This window comes from Apus apus, chromosome 6 (genome assembly GCF_020740795.1).
Source record: "Apus apus isolate bApuApu2 chromosome 6, bApuApu2.pri.cur, whole genome shotgun sequence".
In the NCBI taxonomy this organism is placed as follows: domain Eukaryota; kingdom Metazoa; phylum Chordata; class Aves; order Apodiformes; family Apodidae; genus Apus; species Apus apus.
In genome coordinates, this window is record NC_067287.1 from 20,769,933 (window position 1) to 20,788,433 (window position 18,501).

At 35.4% G+C, this 18,501-nt stretch overlaps 1 protein-coding gene across 8 annotated transcripts in view; it reads left to right on the top strand.

The window, feature by feature from the left end:
• The window catches only part of UBR3 (ubiquitin protein ligase E3 component n-recognin 3), a 103,973-nt gene that overhangs the window by 55,964 nt on the left and 29,508 nt on the right, over positions 1-18,501 (top strand). For 6 of the 8 annotated variants that reach the window (XR_007889949.1, XM_051624065.1, XM_051624067.1 and 3 more), the window contains 6 exons: positions 2,759-2,847; positions 10,289-10,438; positions 10,883-11,016; positions 12,813-12,923; positions 13,380-13,592; positions 14,378-14,514. Coding sequence is in view for 7 of the 8 variants with exons in the window: in XM_051624065.1 (XP_051480025.1) it covers positions 2,759-2,847; positions 10,289-10,438; positions 10,883-11,016; positions 12,813-12,923; positions 13,380-13,592; positions 14,378-14,514 (834 nt within the window). In the remaining variant the exon portion in view is untranslated. The remainder of the gene's footprint in view (positions 1-2,758; positions 2,848-10,288; positions 10,439-10,882; positions 11,017-12,812; positions 12,924-13,379; positions 13,593-14,377; positions 14,515-18,501) is intronic. The other 2 variants (XM_051624066.1, XM_051624068.1) reach the window with 1 other exon arrangement.

The window sequence follows — 18,501 nt, forward strand, 5'->3', positions numbered from 1 at the left end:
GGAAGGAGAAACCTTCTGGTCAGTGTAATAGTGAGGAAAGGGAACATGCCGGGTCAAGTGAATAGTTGGTGTGGGAAGGCTCAAGCTGGCAAAAAAAGGGTGCTTGGAAAGAACTGTGCTGTTGGGACAGAAATACTTGGAGGAGAGTAGCAAATGAAGGAACCAATTTTTAGTTAAAATCTCGGTGTGGGTGAATGGGGTCTTGAGAGCTAATAGGAAAAAGAGAATGTGGAATAGGAGTGCAAATACCTGGAGGGCACAAGTAAGACTGAAGTTGGCATTTGGGGGAGGTAGTAGAGGCAGCCAGAATGATGAGTTGGCTGGACTGGGGCAGTGGGAAGAGATGGGTAACTGGTTAGTGCAAAAGATTGAAACACGTCATTTGAAACGAGGGGACAGTTGGAAGGTCTAGAGCACAGGGTGGTCAGGTCAGAGAACTTACCACATTCACTGAAGTAAAGACAGGATGCAGGCTCTTTGTTTGAAAATAAATTTTTCACTAAATTCTCTCTGTGTCTAAGACCTGCACTGTACTTAAAAAATAAACATAAATAAAAACAAATTTAATTTTTTTTATAAGTTACGTACTTCACAAAGCAGGATTAATTTTTGCTTAAAAGTGGTCAGTTAATGGTTTATTTTTCAACATCAGTTGTGATAATTTAGTAAATGAGTGACACATTGAAGGGTTAGCATGTAAAATTGTCTTTCAGTAAGTGCAAGGCTGAATGGCTGCTTTAGATAGAACACAGCTACATCTGTGGGATGGTGCTACTCAGTAGTGCTAGATTTATGTACAGGAGAAGCATGGGCATCAATAAATTAAATAACTTTTCATATAGAAAAGATCATTCCTTTTCCCTTATAAAGGATGTGATATTTTCAAGGATCTAGCATAAGCACTTTTAAATTTTAGTTAGGTTCTGGGGCTAGCATAATTTTAAAAATGAATGTTTCCAGTTCTTTGTTGTTCTGAGTGACTCTTTTCCTCTCCTCAAATCCCTAATGGTATTTGGGACACATGAAGTTTATTGTCAGGCTGCAGTGTTTTTCTTTTTCCCCCAAGTCCAGTTTTGTATTAGTGAAGAACAAGCAGACCATGAGTATTCAGTGATCACCCTTTTTGATTATCTCAATATATGCCGACAAACTTGGCATCACTCAGGCACTGGGTTGTCACCATAGAAACCAAAATGCAGAGCTAGAAGAGAGCTTGAGCTGCTTGCAGTATTTTTTTTCAGTTGCAGTGTCATACTCCCATGGGTCATCATGGAAAATTACTGAGCTGTGCTGAATCTATCAGAGTTTGTCTTCTTATTAAAGATTTCTATTTACAGTTACTCTGCTTTTAGTTAAAGCATACATTGATAAATTCTCAGGGGGAAATAAATAAAAGCAGGTTTAATGAATGTCCTGGTCTTATCTCAGAATAAATAATTGTAGGATTGTTGTAAATAGCAGTTATTTTCAGAAATGGTAGCTGTGAAATGTGACAAATGGGTAGTGATATTTGGGTTTTTTAAGTTAGAAGCTTTGACTTATAAACAGGCCACCTCAGGCTAACGTGTTACCTTATATTAGCTGTTTTGGGCCTGGGCATGCTTGTTCCTGTGCCAGGACAGTGATAATCAGACAGTGCTGGAGACTAAAGAGCTACCCATCAGCATATCAGATGTCAAGTGATGTTTTTAAATCCACTGTTAGTTATCTGAATCATCTCTGAGTGGGGAAAACATTCACTGTAAATGCTGATGCAGAGTTTGTGCTCTGATCGAGCTTCCCTGCCTGCACTGGGGAGATGCTGTGTAAAGCCCTTATCTGTGGGGCACACAGGTCTTTGTGGGTGCCATCTGGTGAGCAACAGTGGTGTGTTTCAGTTTTCCCACTTAAATTCTCACATTTCCTTTATTTGTAGACTCTTGTCAAAGTAAAGATCCTTTCTTGGTATCTTAGGAAGAAGAAAATGTCTATTTTATTTTTACATCCATCAATATTCCTCTGCCTGCTGCAGTATGTATTATAGGCATTATAGAGTAGCTGGTCATACAGCCTTGTACAGATCACTAATACAGTATAAATAGAAGGATAGACAAGAATGAGTCTCTACTGTCTTCCATTTGTAAATCCAGAGCTGTGTTAAACAATGAGGAAAAAGTTAGTGAAGTCAGTTTGGCTCCAGGGAGATGAAAGCCTTCGGTTTGGAAGCAATCTTACGTCCAAACTGTTGGTGACCAGTATCTAAGGTAGAGGTAGGGAAGAAGGAACCAGTAAGAGGAGCCTTAGTTGGAAATCATAGTAGCCATAATAGTTTGCCTTGGCATCAAGCTTGTTACCAAAAGTGAGTGACACAGACTACTACTACTACTATTGTTTTTATTTTCCTAAGCATTGGTTGCTCACAAGAGTACTTATGTTTGTACAGCAGTTGACATTTCACTCTGTTCTTCCCTATGTAACAGAAAATTAACTCTTGAGAATAACATCTCAGGTTCTTTTTCTTATGATGCCACATTGTAAACTGTTAAAGGATCATTTGGTTATCTGAAGAGTTTTTTGGGACAGTATTTTTTTCCTTTCATTTTCAAAAGAAAATAAGTTTCCGAAAAAAACACCCTCTACTTTTAAAGCAAAAGATTACTTCTTTAGGCTTGAAAATCCTTTGAAAACTTGAATTTTGAACAATATTGGTTAAAGTGACAAACGATTTTTCCCCCTCCATTATATTTACTTTTTTTGTCTTATCTCTTCTTTCACTCAGACGACAGAAGGCCAGAGAAAGGCAACAGAAATTGTTGGCTGAATTTGCATCAAGGCAGAAAAGCTTCATGGAAACTGCTATGGATGTTGGTAAGTTTTTGTGTGGTTGACTGCTTGCTTTTTCACACCCTTTTTTCATTGCTGTGTTAATAGTAAGGGTTGTACTCAAACAGTTAAAAAAAGACCAAGCAAACTCCAAACATAAAACCCTCTCCTCAGATTCTGCTGATATTTCCACTTGTTCACTAAATACTACTTAAGACGCTTAAGTTGCATTTTCTAGGGCAGATAATACTGAATACCTAATTGCTGAAGAATAGATTAAATTTTCTGGAAAGTATTTAAAGGAGAACACATCTGTAGGATGTAATTTTATTCCTATTTTTTCTTAATATACGTTGGATGAAATTATTAAATTTGTGTGATATTTTAAATTATTTACCTTTTAATATAAAACATCTCAAAATTTGTCTTTTAGAGGTGGTATTTTACTTAATCTTTCATAATAATATTTGATTAATTCCTCCTTAGAGCCTCTAATTTCAATAAGGTTGAAATTTTGCATTTTAAACTTATGTATACAATTAAGGAAAGCATAATTTTAGGTCATCTCTGTTGCTGTAAGTTGTAAGATTCTGTTATTCTATTTCAAGTACGGGCTTTGCAGGAGAATCAGCTCTTGTTTTTCTTGAGGATAAGTTCATTCAGGTTCTTGTTTAATTTGTTTATGTGTATCTGAGGAGTGGAAAACATTTTCATCATCTGGATTACTTCATTGAAAACTAGCACTTGTTAAAAATGAAAAATAAAAGGAAATTTTTTTTACCCTCTTTCAATCAATATTATCTGCTATGTGGTTTTGATTTGAGTTTCTGGTTAGAAATACTGAGACAACTGTTTTTGCTAAAGAAGTCTGGGTTTTGAAATTGTTAAAATCTCTCCAGTTCATAGGTTGCTGAAAAGATTTATTCATACTTATAAAGGTCTTGAATACAGCAATCACTGCTATTTCTTTAGGAATTTAATAAGCACATATATGGTGTTTGGAGAGTGTGCAATACAACAGAAAGCTTACAGATAAAAAGGACTTTGTCGTGCTGATTAAATGGGTAGCTATTTCTTTTTGTTTTGTTGAAGTAAGGAAGAAGGAACAAGAAATGCAGTTCTACTTATTAAAAATAAACTGTTTTTACAGTCATGGCTAGTTTAAAGCAACAAGGAGACTTTGATTCTGCCCTCACCTATATTTTGAATTCTTGATCTTGCAACTTTGAAGTTGATGGTTTTATATATGAAATCACATGTACCTATATATTATTTGCGTGATATATATGTATTTGCATACATACCTATGTATGCATAAATTCTCCCATGCTTGAGTTTTATAAGCTATGTTTGAGGTAACTGCTTTGATTTGTGGATGAAAAATACCAGTTAAATCAATAACAAACACGGCATTTGTTTGTGTGGCAAACTTAGCTGGGAGCACTTAGCTTTTACTGAACTGAACACGTCAAATATTAAAAAGAACCCTTAATTTGTGTAGCAGGCAGACCTCAACCTTTGTGCTTATGATTGTGCATTAAAAAGTTCTCAGCCGTGCAACACTTAAATTGTTTCTTAGTATTTAAACAATTTATAGCTTCATATATCTCAAAATACGCTGATTGTTGTCAGTTATACCAGGTCATACACAGCAGTAGATGAAATAAACTTGATGGACTACATTTTAATAAAGTTGTTTTGCTCAAACGCATTTCTTGGCAACAACTCTATCGAATCCCAGACATTGTTAGCTGTATAATTGCTTAGCGTTTTCCCTAACTTTTTTCAGTGTCTTCTAGGTTATCATGCTATTTTCTGAGTTTGTGATGGAAATTCACTGCATTTGTACTATAGTCCAGTATTAACTAGTTTCATGTTCTGACTGGCATTAAATTAGTTTGCAGAAAGGAAGTATTCCATTATAGTCTATAGAATTTATTTAAAAACTGAGATTAATTCTTAGCCCAGAATATTTTCTTCCGTTTGCTCTCATTTTTTTTAACTGTAGGAATTTGTTCAGCTGCAAATCAGTTTCTCTATGTACAGCAAATTATGAAAAGAGCTGCAGAAACTATTGTTACTTAAATTTTAAAACACAAGATATAGTAAGGATTCTGAAGCTAGTTTTTCTGGAATTATTAAATTTAAAACAAATATAAGTATTTAATAGTGCTATCCTGAGGTTTATTGTAGCTGTGCTGAAATAGTATGTTTGAAAACAAAAACCCTTTCACACTAAAATCAATCAGTTAAAATATGTTCCCTTCTCACACATTCAGGCTCTATTACCTGTTACTTTTATTATGGGTTGAAATTCAGCAGTAGGTTTATTTCTTAATTTTTATTGTTTGTTGTAAAAGTAGTAATATAGTCAGAATGCAGGGATGGTGAGGCCTCAGCTCCCTGGCTTTGGCACTGATTCATTTGGTGTCGCTTGAGCAAATTACCATCACCAACTTTTAAAACTTCTCTAGCTGTGAAATGTGGATGTGATTCAGTGGTAGAACGTGAGATCTGATGTAATTGGTTTTGCATATAGCACTTCAAATTTTCATAAATCTTTCTCTTGACAGTGTAAAGACTGAAAATACTCTGAAAATAAATGTGTCTAGAAGAAAACAAGAATCATGGAGAACAGCTAAAGCTTAAAGATTATTTTATTAAAACCCCATAAACTTAATAGCTTCCAGTGTTTATGAAAGCAGATAGAGCCACTGTTGCTCCCTTGAGACATTCCTTTTGTTTGCTTGTTGGGATGCTGCAATGACACGTGGCTTAAAAGGAGTGTACCTATTCACGTGCTCGTATTTCAGTATCAAACAAGTCTCATCTTACCAGCAAGAAGTATTTATTTGAACTGGAATTTATCTGAGATTCTGAAAGTAAAGTTTGGGATTTTCTTGTATACAATCACTGTAGAAAAAAAAAAAGGCAATTATTTAGCCTTTTCCAATTGTGCCCCCTGTTAGTTTCTATTTGTATTCTGTGGCATCTGCAGAACTGCTTTGTCATTCAAGCTTGCCTGGAAGTAATTAAGTGAAATTTAGAAACAGTTATGTTAATGAACTAGGATGGAACAGAATCTACTGTGCTTTCTTTAGCTGTTTCACTGCAGGACAAATGTAAAAAGCAGAAAAATAAAGTAAGAAATATGATTCTAAGAGTGGCAGATAGAACTCTTTATTTATAATATCTGAGGAGAATACCTAGTGAGTCTCAAATGTTTTGTCATGTAGTCACATCCAGTGTCAACACCATAGGCCTTCTAGTCTCTTAATAATAGCTACTTTTCTGTCTGTTTTGAGAACACTTACTCAGTGTCAGACCATGGTTTATTTGTTGTGATGTGAAACTCCATGCAAGAGATTTTTGAAGCTTCACTGCCTTTCAGGCAGAATTTGATGGTAATAAAAATAAATCTCTCTGTTCCAGGTTAATAATAGCCCTTAACAAATTACAGCCATATTTGTAATTATCTGTCTATCAATTCAATAAACATGAAATGTTATCATTCATTCCAGGCAAACTGTTGTGAAGCACTTTATCTTATGTGTCTTAATGAAAATTTGTAAATGAGTAAGTTTATGAAGTACAAATATTAAGTACCTTGCATTCCTTCAGTAGTTTTGCTCTCTCTGAATTATCCAATGTGATATTTTTTTTTAATGCCTTGTGATAAGTATGCAGTATGATCTGTGTGTTTCTTTCTGATGATGTGAGTCTCAGCAGCACGTCATTTTGTCCTTCAAGCAAACATTTTTTAGCTAGAGTTAGAAAGAAGTGCAGAATTTTAATGCAAGGTGACATACATTTTCTAACGCTCAATCTTCTGAACCCAGATAGAAAAATAAATTAGGTACTGATCTCTTGAGAGTATGTGTGCTGGGTCAGGGCAAAGAATATTAGCATACTAATGGTTGTCTTGATGCCAAGGGGCCAGCTTGACACTCAATGTGTACAGCAAGAAAAATGTTGACTACAGTAAACAGAGATTATATGTACTGTGTTTACAAAGCCCTTTTGATTCTGGGGTTTTGCTGGGTAGGGGAAAGAAAGAGAGTCAATCTTTAACTCTGGAGAGTACAAGTGAAATAAAATTTAGGCATCAGTATTTGCTAGGAAGTAGGAAATGCTAAGAATTGGTAACTTGGAGTCTCTCACTCCTATTGATTTACAACCAAAGAAAGAGCTAAATAATTAACTTTTTTAAAAACCTATGGGAATGATAATGTTTGGCACTACCTTGCATTTCTGTCACAGTTTGTTTTCATCCTCTTTCAGTGTTTTTATCTTTGTTTTTAATGAGGTTCATCTTTATCCAGATTTCTGAAATAATTCACAAGGACAAGGAAGAGTCCCAGAACCCACTGTAGTGGGTTGGGGGGTGTTACAATGTTAGACAAACTTCAGGAGAGAAACTTAGCAACTCGATACCAACACCATGTGTCTTATATTGTATTTGCCATTTGCTCCTTCTTTACACACATGGACATCATCAGGACAAGTCTCTGAAATCAATGAGGTTAACATTTTTGAGAGTTAGAGTTTGAAACTGTAAGCATCCCTGGTTGTATTCCAAAGAATTCTTGACATAAAATACAGTTGCTCCCTGTATGACTGCTGTCAGGCTAGTAAAGCCATGCTTAAGCCTCAGAACTAAGGCCACCTTGGTCTTCCTTGCTGTTCTGTTGCCACTACCTACATTCTCAATCTCCATTGGAGTGACAAGATGTCTTGTTTTGGGTACCAGTGATTTTCATGCAGAACAAAATCTGACTTCTACAAAACTTGTTTCAAAAATGAAAAAGTAATATGCTGCAAGATCAGTATCTCAGCAAATGGCTGTCAAAGGGTTCCTTTGACACCCACTAGGGCAACATTGTTCAGGGACATAACACAGAAGTGCTGTTTTCATGGAAATACTTTTTTAATGTCGGCAAAAAATGTTGGAGGTTGACGTCAGTGGAAGCAAAATAGGGAGATTTAGATTATCCTTCACGATTTATTCGCAACTTACATAGCTTTGTTTATGTGACAGTTCTTAATGGTTTTTAGCCAGAATAGAAGGAATTTTATGCTATATCAGAATTGGTTTTTAACTATGAAAACTTTTCATCAATATAAAAGGATGTGTCGTAAAATAATTATTTTTATTAAGCTGTCTTTTAACAATTGCATCCTGGGAGCTAGGAAATGTTATAAGGAAATGTTAGGAAATGTAAGGAGCTGCATTTTCTAAATCAAATTAATAAAATAGCACAACAACTCCAGTAACTAAAAAGAAATGCTTCACAAGTTGTCATGGAAAACACAGGGCAATTCTTTATGTGCATAGCTTGCTTTCTTTTTTCCAGACTGCCACCAATATATTTTCATGCAAAGAATGCTGGTGCCAAAATGTACCCTTTCAAGCAAACCACAGCCCAAGTCTTACCTTCCAAAGAAGCAAACATCTAATTTAACCCAGTAATCAAGGTTTATCATAGTCTATTAAAAAATAATTGTTTTTTATTGTTTGGTTGAGGTTTTTTTTTAGCCTGTTTAATTATTTGAGACTTCAAATTCTCACCATTTTCTCTTACCTATGGATTTTGTGTAAGTTGACTTTTTTTTACTAGCTGTAGGGAAAATTATTTTATTAGGAAGTCTTCCCTGATGCTAGAAATTTAGCTCTCTTGAAATGGTATTGTTTGACAAAGTAGCCTAGCACTAGATCTAAGTAATTGTGAAGGAAACATTTGATCATTGAGTTCTAAAATTAAATTAGCCTAATTTTTAGGTGTCTTTGCACATAGGCAATAGAGGTATAGATTGCATATACTGAATTGGTTTGAAACACATTTAAAATACTGAGAACTCTATTTTTTTCCTTCAGGTTTATATACAATTTGCAATTTATGATGAATGAATGGTATTTTTAAAATATTACCTGATTCTGAGGACTTCCATTGAGTTGTTCAAAATCACATTACAGAATCACAGACTAACACACTATTGTCTTTCTATACTTAAATTATTGAATGGGTGCATATTTTATGTTGTATTGACAATAATTTAGAAAAATATAAAAAGGCTGGAACTCACTTTTCCTTTTCATGTCATGTGCTTCTGATACACAGGAATACATGAGTGTGTGTTACACAATTATGAGGTGATGTAAAATATAAAAAATAGCTTTAGTGGTTACTTCTTTCTGTGCTACAGTTGCTTCTGAGTTCTCTGGATATTTAGACTTAAAGCATTCTGCTTTTTCATGGTACCAACTGACTGCCACTAGATGGTGATAGATGTGTGTACAATATTTACAACTGTATGTCATAAAGATGGGAGTTCATTTTCATGTGAGACTCAATAACTGCGAAATCAGTAGTTACTAAATAATGTAATTTTAGGTCTACCCTGTGAGTGAAGAGCATTGTACGGAGCTTTTCCTTGTAGCACTCTTGTAGCACTAGACCTCCTGTGCTGAACTTGTGGACTTTCAGAAGACAGCAGCTCTCCTAAAAGCATTTCTACATGACTGTTGCTTCTCAAGTCTATCTGGCACCTTGGCCTACTAAAGGGTAGGATTGAAAGTAGGGTGAAAACATTTTCCTTTGGAAAAGCTATATTCTAGTGAAGAAGCAAAGCACCCTTGTATTCTAGGTTCAGAGACTGTGACTGTATGTGTTCCTGAGCAGTCAGGAGAAGATAATTTAGTCTTTAAGGTCCTTTTCTTTCAAGCCAATAAAGAATTCTTACCTTTGATTGTAACATAAGTTGCTTATAGTTAGCCCTCTGCCCTGAAACGAGCACTACCATCAGGTGAACAGTTACATCAAGTGCAATTGCTTCAATACATTGAAGTTGGTCCTTAGCCTTGAGCGTTTCTGTCAGTGCACCTGGAAAATAATAATGTGGACCACAAGAAAATCAGATTTCTAATATGTCTTGTGTATGGTAAATGTTAAATGAACATCTTCTGCTTTCTTATTGCATCCCAAATTTTTAAACATTGTCCAAGTTGCATATTAAAAAGCATATTTTGTTTTTACTTGCACATTTTGTTTGCCTTCTCTGAGCATCTAAGGTCTCCAGATTAACTTTTTCCTTCTAGTTCTTGTCATAGTCACTTGTGAGCGAATCAGCTTTTAGTAGAGATTGATAGTGAATTGCATTTCATCTCTCAGTATTCAGGGTTTTCAACATATTTAATGAAATAAAAGTTAGATCCTTGTTTTATAGAAGTTTAAAGAGATCAAGCTTAACACAAATCTTGAACTAAACATTTAATTTCACTGGGAGTAACTTTCGATATGGGAAAGCTTGTACTTCATTGTGTAGGTGTCTTTATGTTTGAAGCAGCAAGGGTAATTTCAAGGAGCTGTCAGTGTTTTAGCTGCAGATAAACTAGATACGTTATTTTGGAATTTTTCCATCTTGACCTCAATGCAGATGCAGTTGGATTTCTTTTTCTCTGTTTACTAAAAATATTCTTATTTTTCAGAATCGCCAGATGCCGATATAGCCATGGAGGTAGCTACATCAGAACAGCATGTTTCTGAGGCAATATATGATTGTGTTATTTGTGGACAAAGTGGTCCTTCTACTGAAGACAGACCTACGGGGCTAGTTGTACTATTACAAGCATCCTCAGGTATGAACAGTGTGACTTGCTGGACAAGCAGTGTTTCTGCAGCTTTTAGTACATGTGCATAAATGCTGTTGTGTCTCATTGATCCTGGAAAGACAGTATCTTCTTTTTTGTGAATGATCCTTTGTGAGGCTTATGTGTATGTCTGAGGATAGTGAGAAAATTTGTTAATGTTTGGGAAACGAGCAAATAGGTTCATTCTTTCCTAGCTCCTGTTAACTTTTGCAAACCCAGCAGTGTATAATAGACCTGCAGGAAAATAGGCATTACAAGAAAATAAAGCCATCAGTTTGCCTGTATGTATGTTTGTGTATGTATGTATACTTTATGTACAACTGCAAAAGCACAACTTTCAGTATTTAGTTTCTTTAATGATTTTTTTGCCATTAAATGCCAAGAGATCCGATTGTAGTTACAAACCTGAATTTCCCCGTGGTTCCCACACAGTGCTGGGGCAGTGCCGCAACGGCGCTGAGCCAAAGAAGCTGCCAACGTCGGAAGAGGAGCACATAGACTCTGAGGATACCTGTGCAACACTGCATGCTGTGAGGCGTAGAACTTTACAGAGGTACTTCAAAGATGTAAGTATGTCATATGAACATTACTGCCACTTATAAAAAAGTTTCTGTAAAAAGGTAAGTGAAATTACGACTTGTAGTACTCCTTAGTTTCATTTCTACATCTAGTGTACACTTTGTAACGTTGCAGCAGTTATGAAGTGTTTACATTTGATAGGGTCCTTATTTTGAAATAGCATCTGACTTTCTCCCATTTATATTTTGGGCATAGGCATCTAGTATATCTACAGGCTACCTACTCGTTAAATATTCATGCAGATCTTCTCTAGAAGGAGATATTTCAAAGTTTTTGGCAGCACAGAGTAAGTGAAAGGAGTTGTTGTACAGTTGTACTGTACTGTTGTAACAGTTTTCTGAGCCACTACAGAGAAGGGGAAGATGAGTGGATGGGAAGGAGGGACCAGCAGAACACTTTACTCTCTTCTGCTCAATCCTCAACTCTGCACAATGTTACCAAAGTTCAGTTTTATATTAATTGGTATATTATTGTCTGCTTTGCAGTTGTGTTAGCTGTTCCCAGCAGAGTTCTGCATAACTTCACAAAGCCACATTACAGCTATTTGTATTTAATTTTCAGAGCCAATTTTTGTTGCTTAACCAAACTTGTTCAGTTGTAGAGCTTTGTGAAGTGCTGCCTGTGACTTTCTATGCTAGTGAATAAAACAGCCATGGAAGATATGTGACTGTTCTAAGAAGTCATTCTGGAGGAGAATGTCTTAACCTACGACCCTAAATAAGCTCCTGTAAACTAGACCCAGATCCATCTAAGTAACCCTGTCTTTAGAAGCTTAAAGATTGGCTTTTCCTGAATGAAACATACAGGAAAAAAATGCAATGCTAGGACATGCTTAAAAATCTCATAAAGAAAGAGTTGTTTATTCACATACCAAATATTTGGTATCCTGGTTTTGCTTCATACATTAAAACCATTTTAGAATGAGTCTACACTAAAAATTGTTTTCCAATTATGGCAGCCATAAATATTTTTTTTTGTTTTTTTAAATGCATAACTATTTTCATCTATGTATTAAATTTTTTCCTTTTTTTTTTAGAAATGGAGATTTAATAATTAGGTTGAGTGTAGCTAGGTATTCTGCAACAGAATTTTCTGGAATTCATTATAAATTTTCCAGTGGTGACTGTTTTTCCACCTCATTTTCTTTTGAGGACTACCTGTGAAGTAATTTCATTTTGACATGTGGGTCATAAATGCAACCTTGGAATAAGGCCAATGTTTTCAAAACAATCCTAGGATAAAACTCAATTCACTAAACATGTATTTTTTCTCTTTTCCCTCTTTGTTATATCGTATACAATATTGTTCAAGAACTCATTAAAAAAACTAAGTGTTTACCCTGAGTTTTAATAATAGATTGGGGTTTAATTATGTGACCCTGATCTTCTTGTTTTGGTTACATTCAAAACTGAATGAAGTCTCCTGGAGCAGGATCTTGCCTTTGTACATAGAGTAACTTCCACTGTTGGAACAGATGGTAAAGTTAGAGCCATTCTCATGCTGTTCTCTTAAAGAACAAGAGGTTCTTTAAATAAGTCAGTATATTAAGTGACAAGAGCTGCAGAAGTTTAACTTAAGAGTTTGGCTCTTTGCTGGAAAGAATAACATGGCAGCCATGTAAGTTAGCATGAAGAAATACTTTATAAAATATTTCTTTTATTTCCACAACACATGGCTTATAGTTAGATAGCATGCAAATAAAAATCTATATATTTTTAAATTGTAAAATAAGTTGTGGGTACTATCTTTATAACTTTTTCTTACTGCTTTTGCTTTGTTTTAGAGTTCCTGCCTGCAAGCAGTGTCAATAGGCTGGGAAGGAGGTGTTTATGTACAAACTTGTGGTCACACTTTACACATAGATTGTCATAAATCTTACATGGAATCTTTACGGGTAAGTAAAACTTAAGATTTTTTTTATTAGGATCTGGACCGGTTTTAGTGAAATCTATTACATCTTGACAGTATTAACAAAAGTATTTCGCTTTCATTTGTTCTGATATGTCAAAATATACTGTACTAAATCCTGTTCTTAAAAAATTCAGTCACTGGGTTTTGGGTTTTCTTTTCTGTTGTGCATCTTACACTTCTCATTTCTGTTTCATAGATTCCTATTTTGATGTTTAATGTTTGTTAGCAATACTGAGAAACTGAAGAAAAAAAGAAAGGGGGATTTTACAAATATAAACTTGTGCTTTTGATTGATTCTTAATATGAAAATTTAGTTACACAAAGTTAGTTTAGAGAAGTTACTTAAACCAGTTTAACTTCTGTGAATCATGTTGGTTTTTTTTCTCCTTGGAAAATTCCTTCTGCAAATTTCAGCTGTATCTTCTTTCTTGTATTTTAGAATGACCAGGTCCTCCAGGGTTTTTCAGTGGACAAAGGAGAATTTACCTGTCCCCTCTGTAGGCAGTTTGCTAACAGTGTTCTTCCTTGCTATCCTGGAAACAACGTGGAAAGAAGCCTTTGGCAAAGTCATAGTAACAAGTGTATGCAAGATCTTGTACAAGAGGTGGAAGATCTTCAAGAACAGCTGGGAACTTTCCCAGTAAGCATCAGTGTAAGGCAGAAAGATCCTTGCTAATTTACAGTTTTTACATTATGTTGCATTTGTGACCTCTTGGAAACTCTACACCCTGGGAAACTTCATTTTCTACTGCTATGGAAGATAGCATACTGTTTTTCTTTCTATATCAAGAAACTTTAAATGTTTACAGCACTTACTGCATTACTACTAAAACAATTTAGAAGTTATGACAAAATGTGATCAATATAATATTTTATGGAGCACATTTTCATTTCTCTCCATAGCAATTTACATAGAATTGAGTCTAGTAATATAAAAATAATTTATCATTTCTTTACAATGTAAAAGTGACACTATTCTTGTACCTGTAAGCTCTTTAAAGAATGTCTGTTAAGAACATTCAATTTTTTTTTTACAGAAAGAGCAGTTTGCAGATATTCGTGTATTATAAAGCTTCATGAGGTCTTTCGGAATTATAGAATTAATTCTATTAATTTCTTCTAGTCTTCCAGTTTTCATGGACTGTTTTTTTACATATTTTTATGTACTTGTGCAGTGCAAATATACTTTCAAATAATGCAAGCAGTGAGGTTCTTCAGCTTTGGAGATGGACACAACAGAGATGTTTTCATATGCAGAACAAATGAGAATAACTTTCAAAATGTTAAACCACTTGTGAGACAGAATATTGGCTTTTTAATATGTATTTTTTTAACTGTCAAATGTTTTCATAAATATGAAACTTCTACACTTTGTGATCAGCTATTGCACTTCTTCAGGTAAAATTTACTAATCTTCTTTTGTATCTTTGTTCTTAGTCTGAAACAAATCTCAGTAAAGAAATGGAATCTGTAATGAAGGATATAAAAAGTACCACACAGAAGAAGTATACAGATTATAGTAAGAGTCAGGGATCACCTGACAATGATTTTCTGTTTATGTATTCGGTAGCCAGGTGGGTATATTTTTTTCTTTTTATACTTTTTTTCTTTGTTTCTAACTAGTGGTGTTCCTTACCAGATACTTTTCTTCTTTAAAATAGAAAAAAAAAATTGAAAAGTCTGTCATCTTCAAAAAGCACTTTGAGTACTTAGTAAATTGAAGTTATTTTTTCTGATTTTCATATACAGGCTTATGCAGGATGGAAAGATGTGCCTTTTAGTTCATTTTTAGTACATGCAGCAGTGGCACAAAACCTGAGGAACGTTTTTTCTTCTGCTTATTTAGTTATCTTCTTTATTCAAGGTTTTGCTTTCTGTATATCAACATTTTGTGTTGAATTCCTTTTTCTGTTTTCCTTTCACAAATTGTCAAATCTCTACTATGGTTAAGCAGAATGAGAATCTTTTAAAATCACTGACATATTGCTAGTTTTTAAGTCAAGGGGTGTTTTTAATCCCTCACACAGACATTACGTTTATTTACTTAAATAGGAATCACAGAAGGAGTCTTTTCTACATCAGCAACCAGGACTCTTCTCAGTGATGTCCAGTGTTAGGACAAGGGGCAAGCTGGAGCATAGGAGGTTCCACGTAAACCTGAGGAAAACCTTTTTCACTGTGAGAGTCACTGGAACTCTGCCCAGAGAGTCTCCTTCTCTAGAGACATTCAGAACCCACCTGGTCATGTTCCTGTGTGACCTGCTCTAGGTGATCCTGCTCTGGCAGGGGGTTGGACTAGGTGATCTTTTGAGTCCCTTCCAACCCCTAACATTCTGTGATTATGTGACTCTCTTCATGTGAAGAAGACTTCTAAAAAGTGTGTCAAAATTACCAGCATTTTCTCTGTGGTGTTTTGATTCCAGTTTTATAGCTGTCAGTGTCACAGACACAATCTCCAAGAAAATCAGTCCTTCCTTCCATCTGTACCATGAATGTTAAGATGCTCTGAATGGTTAATCTGTTTGGGCTTTACTGTAGCACAGGGTTTTCCTGTAAGGAGTTGAAACACTCATTAAGCAAATAATTTTCTAAACTCAGATTTACTGAGACCTGCAAGGAAGGTGCTGACTGCAGAAGTGCAAGCATATGAGCAATACCATCCAGTAGCATTTAACTGCAGTTTCATAAACTCTGTTTGCTGAGTGTCTTTAGTATAAGTAGTGGAAATATTTAAGACTTGGCTCGGCAGGACTCTGTTACTCTGTTACTCATTTCTTCCTAGCATTTAATCTAACATGCAAATAAAGTGGTCAAGATGATAAGTAGCCCCTGTTTAAATAAACATTTTAATATAATTATATTTTTATTGACTCCATATATATGACTTTGTATAAGTCCTGTTCCATTTTTCAGTCTAAAGGGACATAATCTGCAGTCTTCTTAAAAGATGCTTGTTTACCACTAGAGGACACCTTTGAAGGGGATTTCTGCATGCTGGAGTGGGGTTGCTACTGGTTAAACAGCATGGAGCTCCTTGCCCCAGCTTATTCTTTCCACTTCAGGAAGGCAGGAACAGATGTTACTGGTAGCAGATAAAAGAAATTACAAGCTAGTTCCCTACCACCTAGTGGGAGGGCTGGACCCCTGTCTGTTTTCCTAGGAAAGAGGCACTCTGGGTCTTGGCATCCTGGTGTGCATGCACAGCTGGAAGAGCAACTCCTTAGCTACCCCTCCCTTTCTCTACAGTCTTACCTTGTTAAATTTATACCCTTTTTGTATTCATCCCTCCTGGTCTTTGCTGACATTTATGAGATTAGGATAGTGTGTCATTCACAAATCAAGCTTCAGTTTTAATAGCTGCACATTCAAAGCATTGATGACTGTCATTTGTGGCCGTACCTTTGAGAAATGTTTCAGTATTGCATAGCAATAGGTCTCATGCTTTTCTTGGCTGTGTAAACAAAGCTTTTGGTTTTGTTGTCAGCCATGTGTAGATGACTGTAAGAAACTTGTGTTCTTTCCTTCCCGTCAGTGTCTCAGTATCTGGTGTTTTTCTTATGTATGTGGTCTTTGTAAAGTGAAGTAGGAAAAAGGGTGGTGATTAACTTGATTGTTCTGTCCCAACAGAAAGAGGTGGTCCATCCAAATATGTTCTCTTTCTGCAAAGAGCATTACATTTTTACATCTCTGTCTGTCCTTATATGAATACTGAGAAACATGCAGTCACCCTCCCCACCCTCAGTGTGTTCCTTTAATGAAAGCCCATGAGAAGAGATGAAGTAGAGCTGTTTTTTAAACTGAGTCCGTAAAGCTGAGCAAAATTAATCTTCTCAGTTTTTTTCTGTGAGTGAGGAAGATAAAGCCAGTGTCGTACAAAATTTGTTGCTCCAGTGAGCAACTCGGAGATTTCTAGATAAAGGAAACAGTCACTCATATAGATTTTCTTTCTCTGTCTCTTCATGTTGAGAGGACTCAGATAGAAAAGGATGCTTTCAGAGACTATGCTGTGTTCCACTCTTCTATCAGATGACCCATGTTTTTCTGCACTGATGGGAGAACAGACACTGAGAGCTCTGCTTTTCTTCAGTAGGGGGCAGATGGCACTCAGATCCTCAAGGCAGAAGGGACCTTGAAGGAGGGAGGACATACACTAGTCTCTTTTAAGCATGATTTAGGGTGGCATCACGACAGTGATGTAGAACATTGTATAAAGGAGAAGTGTTCAGTTTCACAGATGGTGCTTTCTCTACTGTGCATTTTCATGACAAAGTTTAGGTGTATTTTGAAAGATACATCTTAGAGGAAAAGGCTAATATTTAGGTTTTAGGATAGCTGAACTATAGGCTGCTGTCTTTGGGGAGCAGGGGTAAAGAATTGTGGGAGGTAAGAGTTGGTATAATAAGAGTGATGAAATTTCCAGAAATCTCCCTCACATTTTTTATAGCAAAAATTACTATATAACAATTCATACAGATCACGAATAATTTTTTCAGAAATGTAACTGAGTTTGTTTTGTAAAATTGTACCTACTTCTTGCTGAAAGAGAAATTTGAAATTCTAGACCTGGAAAGTTGTTAGTCAAGTAGTGCATTTGATTTACATCTTATCTTGCTTTTAATGAAAGGCTGCCATTAATTTTGTTCTACAAATGAGTTATCAGAAGGTTTGTAGAAGTAAAATACTGGTTTCCTTTATATTCCCATGATGAACTAGCACATACTGATCTACAGTTGCTATTTTGTCCACTAATACGAAATCCCAGTCCCAGCTTCCTTGCTGGTAGATTTTCAGAAGTTCATTGAGCACTGCAAATCGCCTGAAGAGTGGAAAATTCCCCTGTCACACAGATGCCCTTATCAGCAGCAACCAGATGGAGCTCTGAGCAGGCACATTATCAATGTTAAATTGCCTTTCTGAGGAGAGAGGATTAAAGCATTCCTTCAGAAATGGGTGGCATAAGCTGCAAACTTAGGGATAGTAATATTCTGAAATGTTACTATTTAAAAAATGTCTTAGCAAACACTGCATTTCAAAAAGGTATTATTCTTTCAAGCTTATGGAGCTGAAATTCTTTTTAAAAAGTTTTGTTTTTAATAATGTAGTCATTCAGTTGTTTCTTCTTAAATATGTGTGTATGAGTGTGTATTCTTAGCTTAGATATATCATGTGCCTAAAATTCTAGAATTTATTATAACATGTACTCAGTTGCGTTATATTGAACCTAAAAGGGTTTGATTTTTAGTCAAAGGACAAAATATATTTAAACTGAGCTTTGCAGAATAGAAGAATTCTATTCCTTTCTTTTAATTAAAGGAATGTATGTTGACTTATGATAACAAGCTCTCAAAGAACATAATGTAAATTGTTTTTTCCAAGTCTTGGGGGTAAAAGATAATGCAATATTGTAACATCCAATTCCAAAATTAAACAAAGCTATCAAGTTTGGCCAAAACAATTGGTGTCTGAGTATCAGATTACAATAAGACTAAGAAAAAAAGCATCAATGTGACACACAGAGATTTAGGGATACATGTCCTGTTTCATACTAATGAGCTGCAGTG